This window comes from Gallinula chloropus, assembly GCF_964237585.1.
Source record: "Gallinula chloropus genome assembly, chromosome: 23".
Classification (NCBI taxonomy): domain Eukaryota; kingdom Metazoa; phylum Chordata; class Aves; order Gruiformes; family Rallidae; genus Gallinula; species Gallinula chloropus.
In genome coordinates this window covers 5,660,969-5,674,996 of record NC_140108.1, presented here as the reverse complement: position 1 = coordinate 5,674,996, position 14,028 = coordinate 5,660,969, and the positions used below count along the sequence as shown (strand labels likewise).

At 59.3% G+C, this 14,028-nt stretch overlaps 1 protein-coding gene across 1 annotated transcript; it reads right to left on the bottom strand.

Annotated features, from left to right (window-relative positions):
* Positions 1-332: 332 nt before the first annotated feature.
* Positions 333-13,342, bottom strand: EPHA2 (EPH receptor A2). Its single transcript, XM_084274605.1, has 17 exons — positions 13,247-13,342; positions 10,701-10,768; positions 8,990-9,653; positions 8,023-8,178; positions 7,589-7,921; positions 7,378-7,502; positions 6,593-6,752; positions 6,409-6,508; positions 6,233-6,288; positions 6,024-6,149; positions 5,746-5,928; positions 5,388-5,449; positions 5,027-5,236; positions 4,759-4,908; positions 3,716-3,909; positions 2,009-2,164; positions 333-1,102 (listed from the first exon to the last, which is right to left on the bottom strand). Exons 1-17 carry the CDS (start codon positions 13,314-13,316, stop codon positions 997-999), a joined length of 2,919 nt encoding a protein of 972 aa, XP_084130731.1. The 5' UTR covers positions 13,317-13,342; the 3' UTR covers positions 333-996.
* Positions 13,343-14,028: the final 686 nt, after the last annotated feature.

The following is a 14,028-nucleotide window of genomic DNA, read 5'->3' as shown; positions in this document are numbered from 1 at the left end:
CCTAAAAACCCTGACAACCCATTAAACCCCCCCTAAAAAACCTCCTAACCCCCCTTAAAACCCTCATAACCCCTTAAAACCCCCTCAAAAACCTCCTAACTCCCTAAAAACCCCTTCATAACTCCTTAAAACACCCTTAACCCTCCCTTAACAAAACCCCTTAACTCCCCTTTAAAAAAAAGTCCTTAAATCCCTTAAAATCCCATTAAAACACCTCAAAACCCCAGTGGAAAAGCCCCCCCTGCCCCTCCCTGACCCCTCTTTGCCCCTCGATCCCCACAATCTCCACAAGCCACAACGAAACCATTGTCTAGAAAAGCAAACCCCAAAAAAGGCACATGTTTATTGCAATCAAAGCCCACCCCCCAAAAAAATACCCCCTGAACCCCTAAAAAATCCATTAAACAAAAAATAAAAGGGGTGGGGAAGGGATTTGGGGTGTTTTTGGGGTTATTTTTCTCCCCCAACGTCGCAATAAATATACAAAAATAGAATAAATTAGGTTAAAAAATACAAAGGAAAAGGTAAAAAAAAAAGGGGGGGGGGGGAAATAAACCCAACCAACCACCCAAACCCCAAAAAGGGGGGGGGGGGGAATAAATAGGGGGAAAAAGCTAAAAAATAAGCCAGTTTAGGGGCTTATTTTTTTGGTTTTGTTGAAATGTGGGAGGGAAAAAAGAGGCCCCCCCCCTCAAAAATAAAAAACCCCTTCCCCCAGCCCAAAATGAGCTTGAAATTGGATTTACATTGGGGGTCTTTTTAGGGGGAAAGGGGGGGGGGAGAGGAGGATGGGGGTGACACCTGCTTCATCACCCCCAACCCCAGAGATAATAATACTATAACCCCCCCTCAAATAATAATAATAATAATAATAGAGATAATAAATAAACCCCTCAGGGGAGGGGGTTGGGGGGGGAAGGGGGTGTCTTCATTTGGTGTCTTTCAAGTAATTTGAGGGGTGTGTGGGGAGGATGGGGGGGGGGGGGGTGATGGGGTTTAAATGGGGACCCCCCCGGCCCCGACCTGCTCCTGCAGCCCCAGCAGGCTGTAGGCGATGCGCTTCTGGTGCCCTGGCAAACGCACCCCGATCTTCTTGATGTCCCTGGAAATCAGGGTAGGGGGGGAAAAGTGGGGTGGGGGGGGGTAGAAAAAAGAGAAAATCAATTAAAAATATATATTATATAGTTATTGGGGTGGAAAGAGCCCAGAAAAGGTCTGGGAGGGGGGGGAAAGGAGGGAAAAGGGGGGAAAAAGGGTGGTGGTGGGAGTTCTGTAGGGATGGATCCAGCTTTTAACAACCCCCCACTGGGAAAGGATCCAGCCCTGAGCATCCCTTGGGTTTGGGGGAGCTGGGGGATGTGTGTGGTCCCCCTCTCCCTGCCCCAAACTGGGCTGTTCCCAGGGGATGGAGAGCTGGATGCGGCTCACCCCGACCTCTCCATCTGGATCCTCGGCTGGGGAGCGGTTTAATTCCATCCCCTCACCCCCCCACACACCTTGGGACAGCGCTGAGTCCTTTCCCAGCACGTCCCCATCCCCATGGGAACTGGGAGGGGAACCCTGTGGGGTCCAGGAATCCACAGGGAACCCCTACAGGGACTGGGACCTCATGGGGAACCCCTATAGGGGCTGAGACACCACAGGGAACCCCCATGGGGACTGGGACCCTATGAGGAACACTCATGGGGACTGGGACCCTACAGGGATCCCCCACACGAACCAGGACCCTAAAGGGAACCCCCACAGAGAACAGGACCCCACAGGGAGCCTCCACAGGGACCAAGACCCCATGAGGAACCCCCACACGAACCAGGACCCTAAAGGGAACCCCCACACGAACCAGGACCCACAGGGAACCCCTACAGGGACCAGGACCCTAAAGGGAACCCCCACACGAACCAGGACCCACAGGGAACCCCTACAGGGACCAGGACCCCACAGGGAACCCCTACAGGGACCAGGACCCCATGAGGAACCCCCATGGGTGCAGGACCCCCCGAGAACTCACTCGCTGGTCATCTGCAGGACCTTCTCAATGGTGCTGTATCCCGAAGCCATGAAATGCTCCGTGTACTGGGGCATCCTGATGGACTCCAGCCATTCGGGGACGGAGCGGAACGGGATGCCCTCCGAGCCACCCGTGCTGGGCAGGCGGATGGAGACCCTGGGGGGGGGACAGGAAGGTGGTTACCAGAGAAAAATGGGTAAAATCAACGTGAAAATGGGAAAGAAATGCAAAGAAAAGGTAGGAAACCCCGAATATCCAACTTGGCTGAACCAGTGCTGAAACCAGCAGGGACTGGGAAAGGGGGTGGGAATAAAAGTGATGAGGAAAGGGAAGGATGGGAGGGGAAAAAACATGGATGTGGGAGGGAAATAATGCCAAGGGGAGAAGAGAAATGATGTGGGAATGGGAGAGCGATGAAGTTACGGTGGGAAGGGCACAGTACAACGCTGCAGGGAGACGCTGGGATGCTGGGAGAGGGGGGTGTGACAGGGGAAGGATGCAGAGGGTTAGGGTGAGGATGCGAATGGGGTGATGCAGAAGTGCAGAGAGGCCATAAAAATGAAGATAGAATGTGAAAATGGAAGGATGCAAAAAAGAAAACCACCCAGAAAACCCCCAAAACCCAACCCCACAGCGCCTAAAAACCCCCAAACCAACCCCAAAGCACTCAACCCCCCCCAAAACACAACCCCAAAGCACCCAAAACCTCCCCCAAACCAACCCCAAAGCACCTAAAGAACTCCCCAAACCAGCCCCAAAGCATCTAAAAAACACCAAAACCAACCCCAAAGCACCCAAACCCCCCCAAAACCAACCCAAAAGCACCCAAAAACCCCAAAACCCAACCCCAAAGCACCTAAAGAAACCCAAAACCCAACCCCAAAGCACCTAAAATCCCCAAACACAACCCCAAAGCACCCAAAAAACCCCCAAACCAACCCCAAAGCACACAAAAAAAACCCCCAAAACCAACCCCAAAGCACCTAAAACCCCCCAAACCAACCCCAAAGCACCTAAACCCCCCCAAACCAACCCTGAAGCACTTATAAAACCCCCAAAACCCAACTCCAAAGCACCCAAAACCCCCCAAACCAACCCCAAGGCACCTAAAACCCTCCAAACCAACCCTGGGGGTGATGGAAGGGTGTGAGAAGCGATGCCCAAGTGATCACCCATGGGAAATGGTGCCGTGGAGATGGAAGGATGTGAAGGGTGATGGCTGAGATGGAAAGGTGCCCGAGGAAAAGGGGCTGTGGAAAAAGAGGTCCAGGGAGGGATAATGTGGAAAAGCATCTTCTGTGGAGATTCAGGAGCTGGTGAGGAGGTGTAAAAGGTACCAGTGAGGTGAAAAAGGGATGTGGGGAAGCGGGAGTGTGGGGTGAATTAGGGCAGGGAGGAGCAGGAGGCGACGCTGGAGTGCCTGGATGCAGGAAGGAATGAGAGGGAATGATGGGGAGTGGGATAAAGTGGGAGATGGAAAAAATACCGGGGGGGGGGGGAAGAAAAGAGATGGGAAGGATGCAAAGTGACTCAAAAGGGGGAAATACTCATTGCTGGGGGGGGATGAAAGACGGGGGAAGGCTTGGGAAAGGGCGAGGAGATGCGGAGGAGGAGAGCTGAAATCCACAGAAAGTGCTGGAAAAGGACTGGAAGGAACATGCCCCTGAAAGCTGAGACCCCCTCCCTACCCCAGCCCCAGGGGCTCACCGGGGGTCGAAGTCTGCCAGGGCCTTGAGGGACTCGGGGGCGCGGATGAGCTTGTCCAGGATGCTGACGATGTCGGCGAATTTGGGGCGCCGGCTGCGGTCCTGCAGCCAGCACTGCAGCATCAGCTGGTAGACGGCAGAGGGGCAGTCCAGGGGCGCGGGCAGGCGGAAGCCGTCGTTGATGGCGTTCATCACCTGGGAGGGGGGATGGGGTTGAGGGGTGTTTCATGTGGATGATTGACAGGGTGGCCAGGAGCCAGCACTGGGTACTGGGGGCTGAAACAATGGGATCCTGGGGGGCAGCAGGAGGAGTGTGGGCAGCAGGTTAAAGGAGGGGATCCTCCCGCTCTGATCTGCCCTGCTCAGGCCCCACCTGGAGTGTTGTGTCCAGCTCTGGGCTCCCTGGGATAAAAAAGTCAGGGATCTCCTGGAGAGAGTCCAGAGGAGGGACACAGAGATGATTAAGGGCCTGGAGCATCTCCCCTGTGAGGAAAGGCTGGGACTGTTCAGCCTTGAGAAGACTAAGGGGGAACCTTATTAATGTTTATAAATATCTAAAGTATGGGATGCAGGGGGAATGGGCAGCCCCTTCTCAGTGTCTGTGGGGACAGGACAAGGGGTGATGGCTGCAAGTTGGAGCACAGGGAGTTCCACACCACAGAATGAGAATCACAGAATCACAAGGTTGGAAGAGACCTTTGAAGATCATCAAGTCCAACCATTCCCCATCCTATGCTAAACCACATCCCTAAGTACCTCATCAACCCTTTTTTTGAACACATCCAGACCACATGGGGAAGAACTTCTCCCCAGTGAGGGTGAGGGAGCCCTGGGACAGGCTGCCCAGAAGGGTGTGGAGTCTCCTTCTCTGGAGAGATTCCAGTCTGGATGCCGACCTGCGTGCCCCGTCCTAGGGAGCTGCTTTGGCAGGGGGTTGAACCTGATGAGCTCTGGAGGCCCCTTCCGACCCCTGTGAGTCTGTGATTCTGTGATATCCCTCCCCCAAAAAATAACAGGGTGTTGGAGGAGGGTGGGGGTGCTCACCTCGTGGTTGGAGAGCTCCCAGTAGGGCCGCTCGCCGTAGGACATCACCTCCCACATGACGATGCCGTAGCTCCAGACGTCGCTGGCGGAGGTGAACTTGCGGTAGGAGATGGCTTCAGGTGCTGTCCAACGGATTGGGATCTTCCCACCCTATGGCAACATTGGGGTCAACCCTTTACCACCACCCCCACCACCACCTTACCACCCCCTAAAAACAACCCAACCCCATCCCTGACTCAGCCAATGCCACCACCTTGGTCACACTTACGCTGGTGGTGTAGGTGGCTTCTGGATCATCTTCCAACACTCTTGAAAGCCCAAAATCAGACACTTTGCACACCAGGTTGCTGTTCACCAGGATGTTCCTGGCAGCCAGATCCCGATGGACATAATTCATGTTGGCCAAGTACTTCATCCCGGCCGCGATGCCCCTCAGCATCCCCACCAGCTGGATGACACCAAACTCCCCTTCTTTTTCCTGGGAGATTAAAAGGAGAAGGAATCCAACCTCAGATCTACCTGTTGTCCCACCTCTTGTGGTGGGTTTTTGGGAGGGGGGGTGGGTTGGGGTTCCAACACCCTGGTAATCTTTGAGCAGGGATGGGATGCTGTCCCTGTGCTTCACCTACCCTCAGGAATTTATCCAGCGCGCCGTTCTCCATGTACTCAGTGATGATCATGAAGGGCTTGTCTGTACAAAAAAAACCCCCAACCAACCCCCCAAAATAGGTCAAAACCCACCAACAACCCCTCAAAAACCCACAATTCTCCCTCACCCCCAACACCAGCTCCCCAAAGAACCCCTTAAAGACCCCAACCTCCCAAAAATGAAACCAAACATCCCCAAAACAACAAAAACCAACCCCAAAAACCCAACTTCTCCTCCAACCCCCCCACCCATTGTTGCTCGAAACACCCGGTTTTTATATAGAGGAGGGGTTTTGGGGTGGTTTGCTGGGAAATTGGGAGGGGCACACACACACTCACATTTGGAGACGACCCCTTCCAGGCGGATGATGTTGTGGTGGCAGAACTGGCCCATGATGGTGGCTTCGGTCAGGAAGTCCACCCGTTGCTTCTCCGTGTATCCCACCTTCAAGGTCTTGATGGCCACCGGTACCTCCTTCTTACCCCGCTTCAGGGTGCCCTTGTAGACCTCCCCAAATTCACCTGCTCGGAGGAAAGGGGGAGAGCAGCATTTAACCCCCCCCCTTCTGCTCTGATTTTGGGGTGCTTTGGGGCGATGAAGCCACCTGAGAACATACCGGCACCGATGACCTTCTGGCGGGTGATGGAGGACGGAGGGATCTCAGTAGTGAACTTGAGCATGGCTTGGTTGGGGTCTTCGTAGGTGTGCGGGTCAACGTAGGTTTTGAGGGGCTTCAGCTGGTCTGTGAGGGGGTTGGGGGGGGTGGTCAGCACCAATGTCACCCCCCCCACCCATCCCTCTTGACCCCATCATCCTGTTGCTCACCTGACTTGGAGAAGTAGACGTCCTCGGCGGACTGCCGTGGCCGCGACCTCCTCCTCCTGCAGAGAAACAGCGGGTTTGTCCCCCCCCAAAATCATCCCTCCCCCAACTTTGCTGGGGGAAAACTGGTATTTTGGGGGGTTTTCCTTCTTTTTGGGTTGTTTTGTTGATCTCCTTACCGCCGGAGGACGTAGAGGAGAACAGCCAGGAGAACAACCACAAAGATGACACCGGCAACGGAGCCGCTGATGACGGCGGCGGATGCCATGGCCTCAGAGCCTGCAATTGAAGGGGGGGTTTGGGTGAACTGTGCACCCCTCCAGCCCCCCAGCCCCAAAATGCTGCCCCTTCCTTGGTCCTCACCCTCGGGCAGGGTCTCAAACTCGTGCTGGGGGCTGTAGGCACCGTGGCCGTCCTGGGTGAGCGCCTGGACCCGCACCACGTAGGCGGTGGCAGGGGACAGTTTGGGGAGGGTGACGGAGGTGCCCTCGCAGCGCAGCACCGAGTAGCTGTTCTCATCCACCTGGGGACATGGGATGGAGTGATGTGGATGGAGAAGTGACATGGATGGAGGGGAAGAGCGGAGGGGTGATGGGGAGGAAGGCAAGGATGGGGAATGGGATGGATGGATGGATGGATGGATGGATGGATGGATGGATGGATGGATGGATGGGGAATGGGATGGGGGTGACATGGATGGATGGATGGATGGATGGATGGATGGATGGATGGATGGGGACAACATGGATGGGGATGATATGGACAGATGGGGATGACATGGATAGGAATGGGGGTGACATGGATGGATGCAGATGACATGGATGGATGGGGACAACATGGATGGGGATGATATGGACAGATGGGGATGACATGGATAGGAATGGGGGTGACATGGATGGATGCAGATGACATGGATGGATGGGGACAACATGGATGGGGATGATATGGACAGATGGGGATGACATGGATAGGAATGGGGGTGACATGGATGGATGCAGATGACATGGATGGATGGGGACAACATGGATGGGGATGATATGGACAGATGGGGATGACATGGATAGGAATGGGGGTGACATGGATAGGGATGACGTGGAAGGATGGGGGTGACGTGGGGTCACTGGCTGAAGCCGTGACACAGGACAGACCTTCTTGCTGTAGGTGACCTCATATTTCCAGACCCGACTCTGCTGCCGCGGTGGCACCGTCCAGGAGAGGACCAAGCTGGTGGCCGTCCGTCCATCCAGGCTCACCGACGTCACCCGGGGTGGCTCTGCCGTGGGGACAGGGACATCTGGCAGGTGTCCCCATGGGGAGGAGAAGGTTTTGGAGGGCACCGGGGAGGGGGGAATCCCTTACCCGTCTGGTTGACGCTGATGGTGGCGGTGGCCACGCTGCGGCGGTGGCTGAAGGGTGACACGCCGTTGCGGGCCTCCACCGTGAAGGTGTAGTTGACGTGTGGCTCCAGGTCGGTGACGGTGACCCCCGTCCCCGTCATCTCCCGGGGGGGCTGCGAATAGCGGACCCCCCCGTCGCAGGGCCGGCACTCCCCGCTCTCCGGCCAGCACTGATCACAGGTGACGCTGTAGGTGACATCCCCACGGCCACCCAGGTCGGAGGGGGGTGCCCAACGCAGCTGCACGGCAGCCCCCAGCCCCACGGCTGTGACGCTTTGGGGGGGCGATGGGGGACCTGAAGGGGGGAGAAGGGGAGACAGAGAGCTTAGAGAGGGTTGGAGAGGGGGGGGATGGCCACGCCGTGCCTCAGTTTCCCCTCCCCCAAGTGTCACTTACGGGTGCAGGGGTCCTCGGGGGGGTCCTCGGGGGCGCGGAAGAAGCCGTCCTGGCAGGGGCAGGCGGTGGCGGCGGCGGGGGAGGGCAGGGTGTGGGGTGGGCAGGGCTGGCACCCATCCGGGGACACCGTGGCCTTGAAGGAGCCGGGGGGACAGGCTGTGGGACACACACACACACACAATGACACAGGGGAGACCCCAAACCCACCCCCAAACCTGTCCTCGCCCAGGTGGGTTCTGGGTGGGCATCATCCTCCACCCCGAGCACCCAGAGTGGGGTTTTTGGGGTGTTTCACCTCGGTTTGGAGGTTCTGTTCTTACTGGGACCCTGCCTGTGCACTCCCCACCTCAGCCCCCCATTCCCCAGCTGAGCCCTGGCACGCTCGCTGCACTAGTGATGCTTGAGGGCGAGGACCTGGGGCGGGGAGGGGGGGTTCAGTGCTCCCACCTCATCCCACCACCCCAAATTGGGGATTTTAGGGGATTTTAGGGGATTTTCTCTTATTCTGCAGCTTGGCACCCCAAAAGTGGGGTGAGACTCCCCCCCTCATTCCACTCCCCCACCCCAGCTGAGCCCTGCTGCACTCGCTGCGCTAGTGATGCTCCAGAGTGAGGACACAGGGGCAGGGGAGACAGTGCTGCTGCCTCATCCCACATCCCCAAATTTGGGATTTTAGGGGATTTTCCCTTATTCTGCAGCTTGGTGTCCCAAAAGCAGGGCCAGACCCCCCCCCCTTTATCCCCCCCCCCACCCCAGCTGAGCCCTGCCGCACTCACTGCACTAACAACACTCAAGAACGATGATCCCAAGGTTGGGGAATTTTAGGGCCACCACCTCATTTCTCCCATCCCCTGACACGCACTGAGCTGGGGCGTCCTCAGCACCCCTCAAGCTCAACTCTTTCCCCCTCCCCCAAACCCTCAAAACCCCCCAAAAACCCAACCTCCCCCAGCTTCCCAAACTCTACCTTGGCATTTCTCTCCTGCTCTCTCGTAGCCAGCCCGGCACAGACACTCCCCAATGGGCACCAACCACTCTCCATCGGGGTTACAGTGCAGCACTGGAGCTTGCTCGGCCACCGCGTCCTCCACGCACGTTCCCCGCACCTCAGCCAAGGTCTGGGAATCCACCCCGGCCACAGTCTCTGGGAAGAGGGCCATCCCCCTCAACACACCCGGGCACCTCTTGTAATAGATCCTGACAGACAGCAGAGCCACACAAGCTCCCAAATCCTGGAAAGCCAAGTAGAAGCCCTTCCTTCGGAGAGGCCCCACCGAGCGGGTCTCCACGTTGAGCTTCACGTTGCGGGAGGCGAAGTCATCCTGGACCGTGATCTCATCCGGGGCGATGGTGTCGATCTTCCTGAACTGCCTCTTCTGGAAGTTGGTGCCATAATCCACGTCGGACTCGGCGTAGTAGAGGTTGAAGGTCTCCTTGCAGGAGCCACCGCCGGCCGTGGGGAAGCTGTTGCAGTCGCGGACGGTGAACTGGAGCTCGATGAAGATGCGCTGGGCCACCCCGCGGTAGATCCAGTTGGTGCGGAGCCAGTTCTCCTGCTCGCCCTCCAGCACGTTGCACACCGAGTAGATGTAGATCAAGGAATCGTTCAGCACGTTCTGCAGCAGGTCCCACTGCACAACCCAAACCCCACCCCGACCCAGGAGAGAAACGGGAGTTATGGTGGGGAAACTGAGGCAGGGTGGGCAGTGCCCTGGTCCCCACTTGTTCTCCTCACTGTGGGTGTCCCCATCCTAACTGGTGTCCCCATCCCCATAGGTGTCTCCATCCCCATGGGTGCTCCTGTCCCCATCCCCATGATGTCCCCGTCCAAACTGGTGCCCCCATCCCCACGGGCCCATGGGTGTCTCCATCCCCACCCCCATGGTGTCCCCATCTCCATGGATGCCCCTGGTCCCCATCCCCAAGGGTGTCTCCATGGGTGCCCTGTCCCCATCCCCACAGGTGGCCCTGTCCCCATGGTATCCCCATCCCCATAGACCCATGGGTGTCTCTCTCCATCCTCGTGGATGTCCCCATGGTGCCCTTGTCCCCATCCCCATGGTGTCCCTCCCTATCCTAAGTGGTGCCCCCACCCCCATGGGCCCTCAGGTATCTCCATCCCCATCCCCATGGGTGTCCCCATCCCCATGGTGCCTCTGTCCCCATGGGTGCCCCGTCCCCATCCTAACTGGTACCCCCATCTCCATGGGCCCATGGGTGTCCCCATCTCCATGGGTGACCCCATCCCCACAGGTGCCCCTATACCCACGGGTGCCCCCGTCCCCATCCCCATGGGTATCTCCATCCCCATCCCCACAGGTGCCCCCGTCCCCATCCCCATGGGTATCTCCATCCCCATCCCCACGGGTGCCCCCGTCCCCATCCCCATGGGTATCTCCATCCCCATCCCCATGGGTGCCCCCGTCCCCATCCCCATGGGTATCTCCATCCCCATCCCCACGGGTGCCCCCGTCCCCATCCCCATGGGTATCTCCATCCCCATCCTCACAGGTGCCCCCGTCCCCATCCCCATGGGTATCTCCATCCCCATCCCCACAGGTGCTCCTATCCCCATCCCCATGGGTATCCCTGTCCCCATGGGTGCCCCATCCCCAGTGTGGGCTCTTGGGGAGCTGCTGCCCAGCGGGGCCGGATGGGGGGGGTCCCCAGGCACTCACCCCTTTGCCGTAGGGCTGGGTCAGCCAGCCCAGCTCCCCCTGCGCCTTGGCGAAGTCCAGCAGCACCACTGCAGGCAGAGGGGACATTAGTAGGGTGGACACCAAGCTGGGGAGATGCCACCAGCACCCACAGACAACCCCAGGACACGCAGCTGCCACCAACGCACCCAGGCACCCCTCAGACCCCTCTGGGATGTTCCCAAGACCCGTGGACGTCCCTGGGACCCACAGACATCCCCAGTCCCGGCAGCTTCCCCTGGGACACCCCCAGAACAAAGGGGAAACTGAGGCGGGGCTCCGCGGCGAGCCCAGGCGGCGCAGACCTGCCGCGACACGCCGGCTGCCCCGGGGAGGGCGGTGGCCGGATCCAGTGCCCGGGAGAGGAAGAGGAGGCTGCTGCTGCCGCCGAGGGCCGGGAGGGAAGCGCTGACTGGGATGCCCCCCCCCCTCCGCCCCCCCCCACCTCCCCACCTCGGTGAATCACCCCCCAGGAATGCGCCCGGATGCCTGGGTTCACACCGGCGGGATGGGGCCCAACAGGGCGGGTGGGGGAGTCCTGTGTGTGTGTGTCCCCTACCCCAAATTCCTCTGCTGAGAATGGGTGAACTCGTGACATGTCCCAAGAAGGGAAAGGCTGGGGAAGGGGGGGACTCCGAAAGCTTTTGGGGAGGGGGGCACACACACGTGGCTCTGCCTGCTCCCCCCCCCTTCCCCACCCCGTGCCCGGGGTCAGGAAGGATGCTGGGCGGATATCCCGGCTTTCCTGCGCCTGGAATTCCCCCCCCACACCTCCGGAGAGCGGAAAGGGGAGGGTTGGGGGGGGGGGGGGCTGGTGCATGAGTTGAGTTGGTGGGTTCTCTGCGGGGTGTCCCCACCTGCCCCCTCTCCACTCCCCCCCCCCGGGCTGGGGTGGGGTGAGTCAGGGCACAAACCCGGGGCCGTGGCTGTTGCGTCAGGGGTGCAGCACCCAAAGTCACACCCACACTCGGGGCCACCGGCACCGCTGGCACCCCCAGTGCCATCCCCATGGGTGTCTGCACCCCTCTGCCACCCACCATCATCATCATCACCACCTCCACTGACTTCACCACCACGGCCATCGGCACCACCAGCACCCCCCCCAACCAACCAACCCCCCCCCGAGACCCCCCGCAGCCCCTGTGCCATCCCTGTCACCGTCCCCAGCTGCACCAGTTGCCATCACCACCGTCACCATCACCATCCCCACATCCCCACCCCATCCTGCCCCAATCCCAACCCCAATCCCGTTCCCACCCCAACCCCATCCATCCAGGACACCCCAAACCTGGGCCAGGCAGGACCCATCCAGCACCCCCCCTCCTCCCCCTTCCCACCTGATTTCACCTCCCACAAGCCACAAGAAGCAAAATCCCCCCCAAACCCCCCTCCTCTCCCAACACTCCCCCCTTCTCCCCCCAAAACCCCAACATCCCCACAGATCCCTCCAGGAATCAGCACTCTGGGAACCCCACAGGGGGTCACCCCGCTCCACCTTCTCCCCAGCATTAAAAACTCCCTATTTTACCTTTTTTTTTACCCATTTTTATTTGAGGGGGGGGGAGGGAGGGATTATTTCCCACCCCAAACCACCCACCAGACTCCGATATCCCCACACCGGGCTCGGGCTCCTTCCACCTTCCCCTCAATCCCCAGGGATCAAACCCTCCGACGGAGCTTTTACCCGACCTCAACTCCCCAAAACTTCCCAAAACTTCAAAAAAACTCTGGAATTCGGGGGGGTTTTGAACCCAAACCCCCCCAAACCCTCACCCCAGGAGGGGTGTGAGGCGGGGGCCGTCAGCTGCCTGGGTTTTCCCAGCATTTTTGGGGTTTTCCTGACATTGTTTCCCAGATCTCCGGCCGGGATCCTGCCCGGCCCACGGCAGCCATAGGAAACTCTTGGTTTTAGGGTGATTTCCCCCTTTTTTGGGGGTTTTGGTGGTAGTTTGTATTTGGGAGGGGGGTTGTTTAATCCCCTCTACCCTAACCACCCCGTCTGGCTGTTTTCAGGGGGGGGTCCAGCCCCCTCCACGCGCCGGCTGCTCCCGGTGGGAAAAGTTGCCCAAAACTCTTGGGTTTCTCCCCACTTTCACTTATCTTCCTCCCCCCCCCCCGCTTTTACCTTGTGCCCCCCCTCATTTTACCTTCCCCCCCCCTCCCATTTTACCTTTGCCCCCCCCTATTTTAGCACAGACCCCCCTTTAAACACCCCCCCCCCCAACCCTGTGCCCGGGGATTCGCCTCCACACCCTGGGTGCCCCTTTGTAAGGGGGGGGGGCACCTCCCCTCATGCTTTAATTTAGGGGGTACCCCCATCTTCCTTCATTTTGAGGGGTACCCCCCACCCTCCTTTCTTTTTGGGGGGCTCCCCCAGCCCCACATAGCCTCTCAGCCCCCCCCAAACTTACCCCAAAACCACTCCACCCCTCAGAGTAACCCCCCCCAGCACTCAGCCTCCCCCGCAAAGAAGCCCCCCCCGCACCCCAATAAGCGAGTTTTGGGGTGTCCCCACACTCGGAGCTCACCTTCCTCGGCTGCCAGGGGGGTGACTGCGGTGAGGAAGAGGAGGGCGAAGGCCGGGGGGGTGCCCACCATGGCGGGGGGTTTTCTTTTGGTGGGGGGAGCGGGGGGGAGGGGGAGGCCCTGGCTGCACCCCACAACCGGCAGCACCCAGCGCTGTAGGGCGTGTGGGGCTGAGCACCCCGCTCCTGTTCATTCATGTCCCTAATGATGTCACTGGTCACGCCCGCTCTTAAAGGGACAGCAGCTTCTCCCAGTATAAACCAGTAAGGGACTGGGAGACTGGGAAGGGGGGTGGTGGGAAGGGGGTTTGGAGGGGGGGTGAGGGATGAAGTGAGGGGGGGGGTGGTGCCCCACAGCTCCTGCCCCGAAGGGGTTAAACACCCCCCCCCCAACCTCCCCCCCCTCTTCATTCATAAAGCAGCGTGGGAAGGGGTGGGGGCGGGGCCAGGTTACTACCAGCCCCTCCCCCCGCCCACCAGTTAGAAACTGGGGGAGGGGATGGGGGGGGGGTGTCTGTCTGTCCATCCGCCCACCCGGTCAGCGTGGGGGGGATGAGGGGAGGGTGGGGGGGGGCGATTCCCGCCGGGATAAAGCCCGGCCCAGAATCTGCTTGTTCCGGCCTAAAAATAATCCCGGCTTTTCCTTCGCGCTGCAGGGGGGGGTGGGGGGGGGGCTGGGTCCAGCGGGGGGGCCGGATCGGGCCCCCACATCACCCTCCCCCCAGCATCCCAAACCCTGCATCACCCCCAGCACCCCAAACCCCAGGAGCACCCCGGGGGCTTTT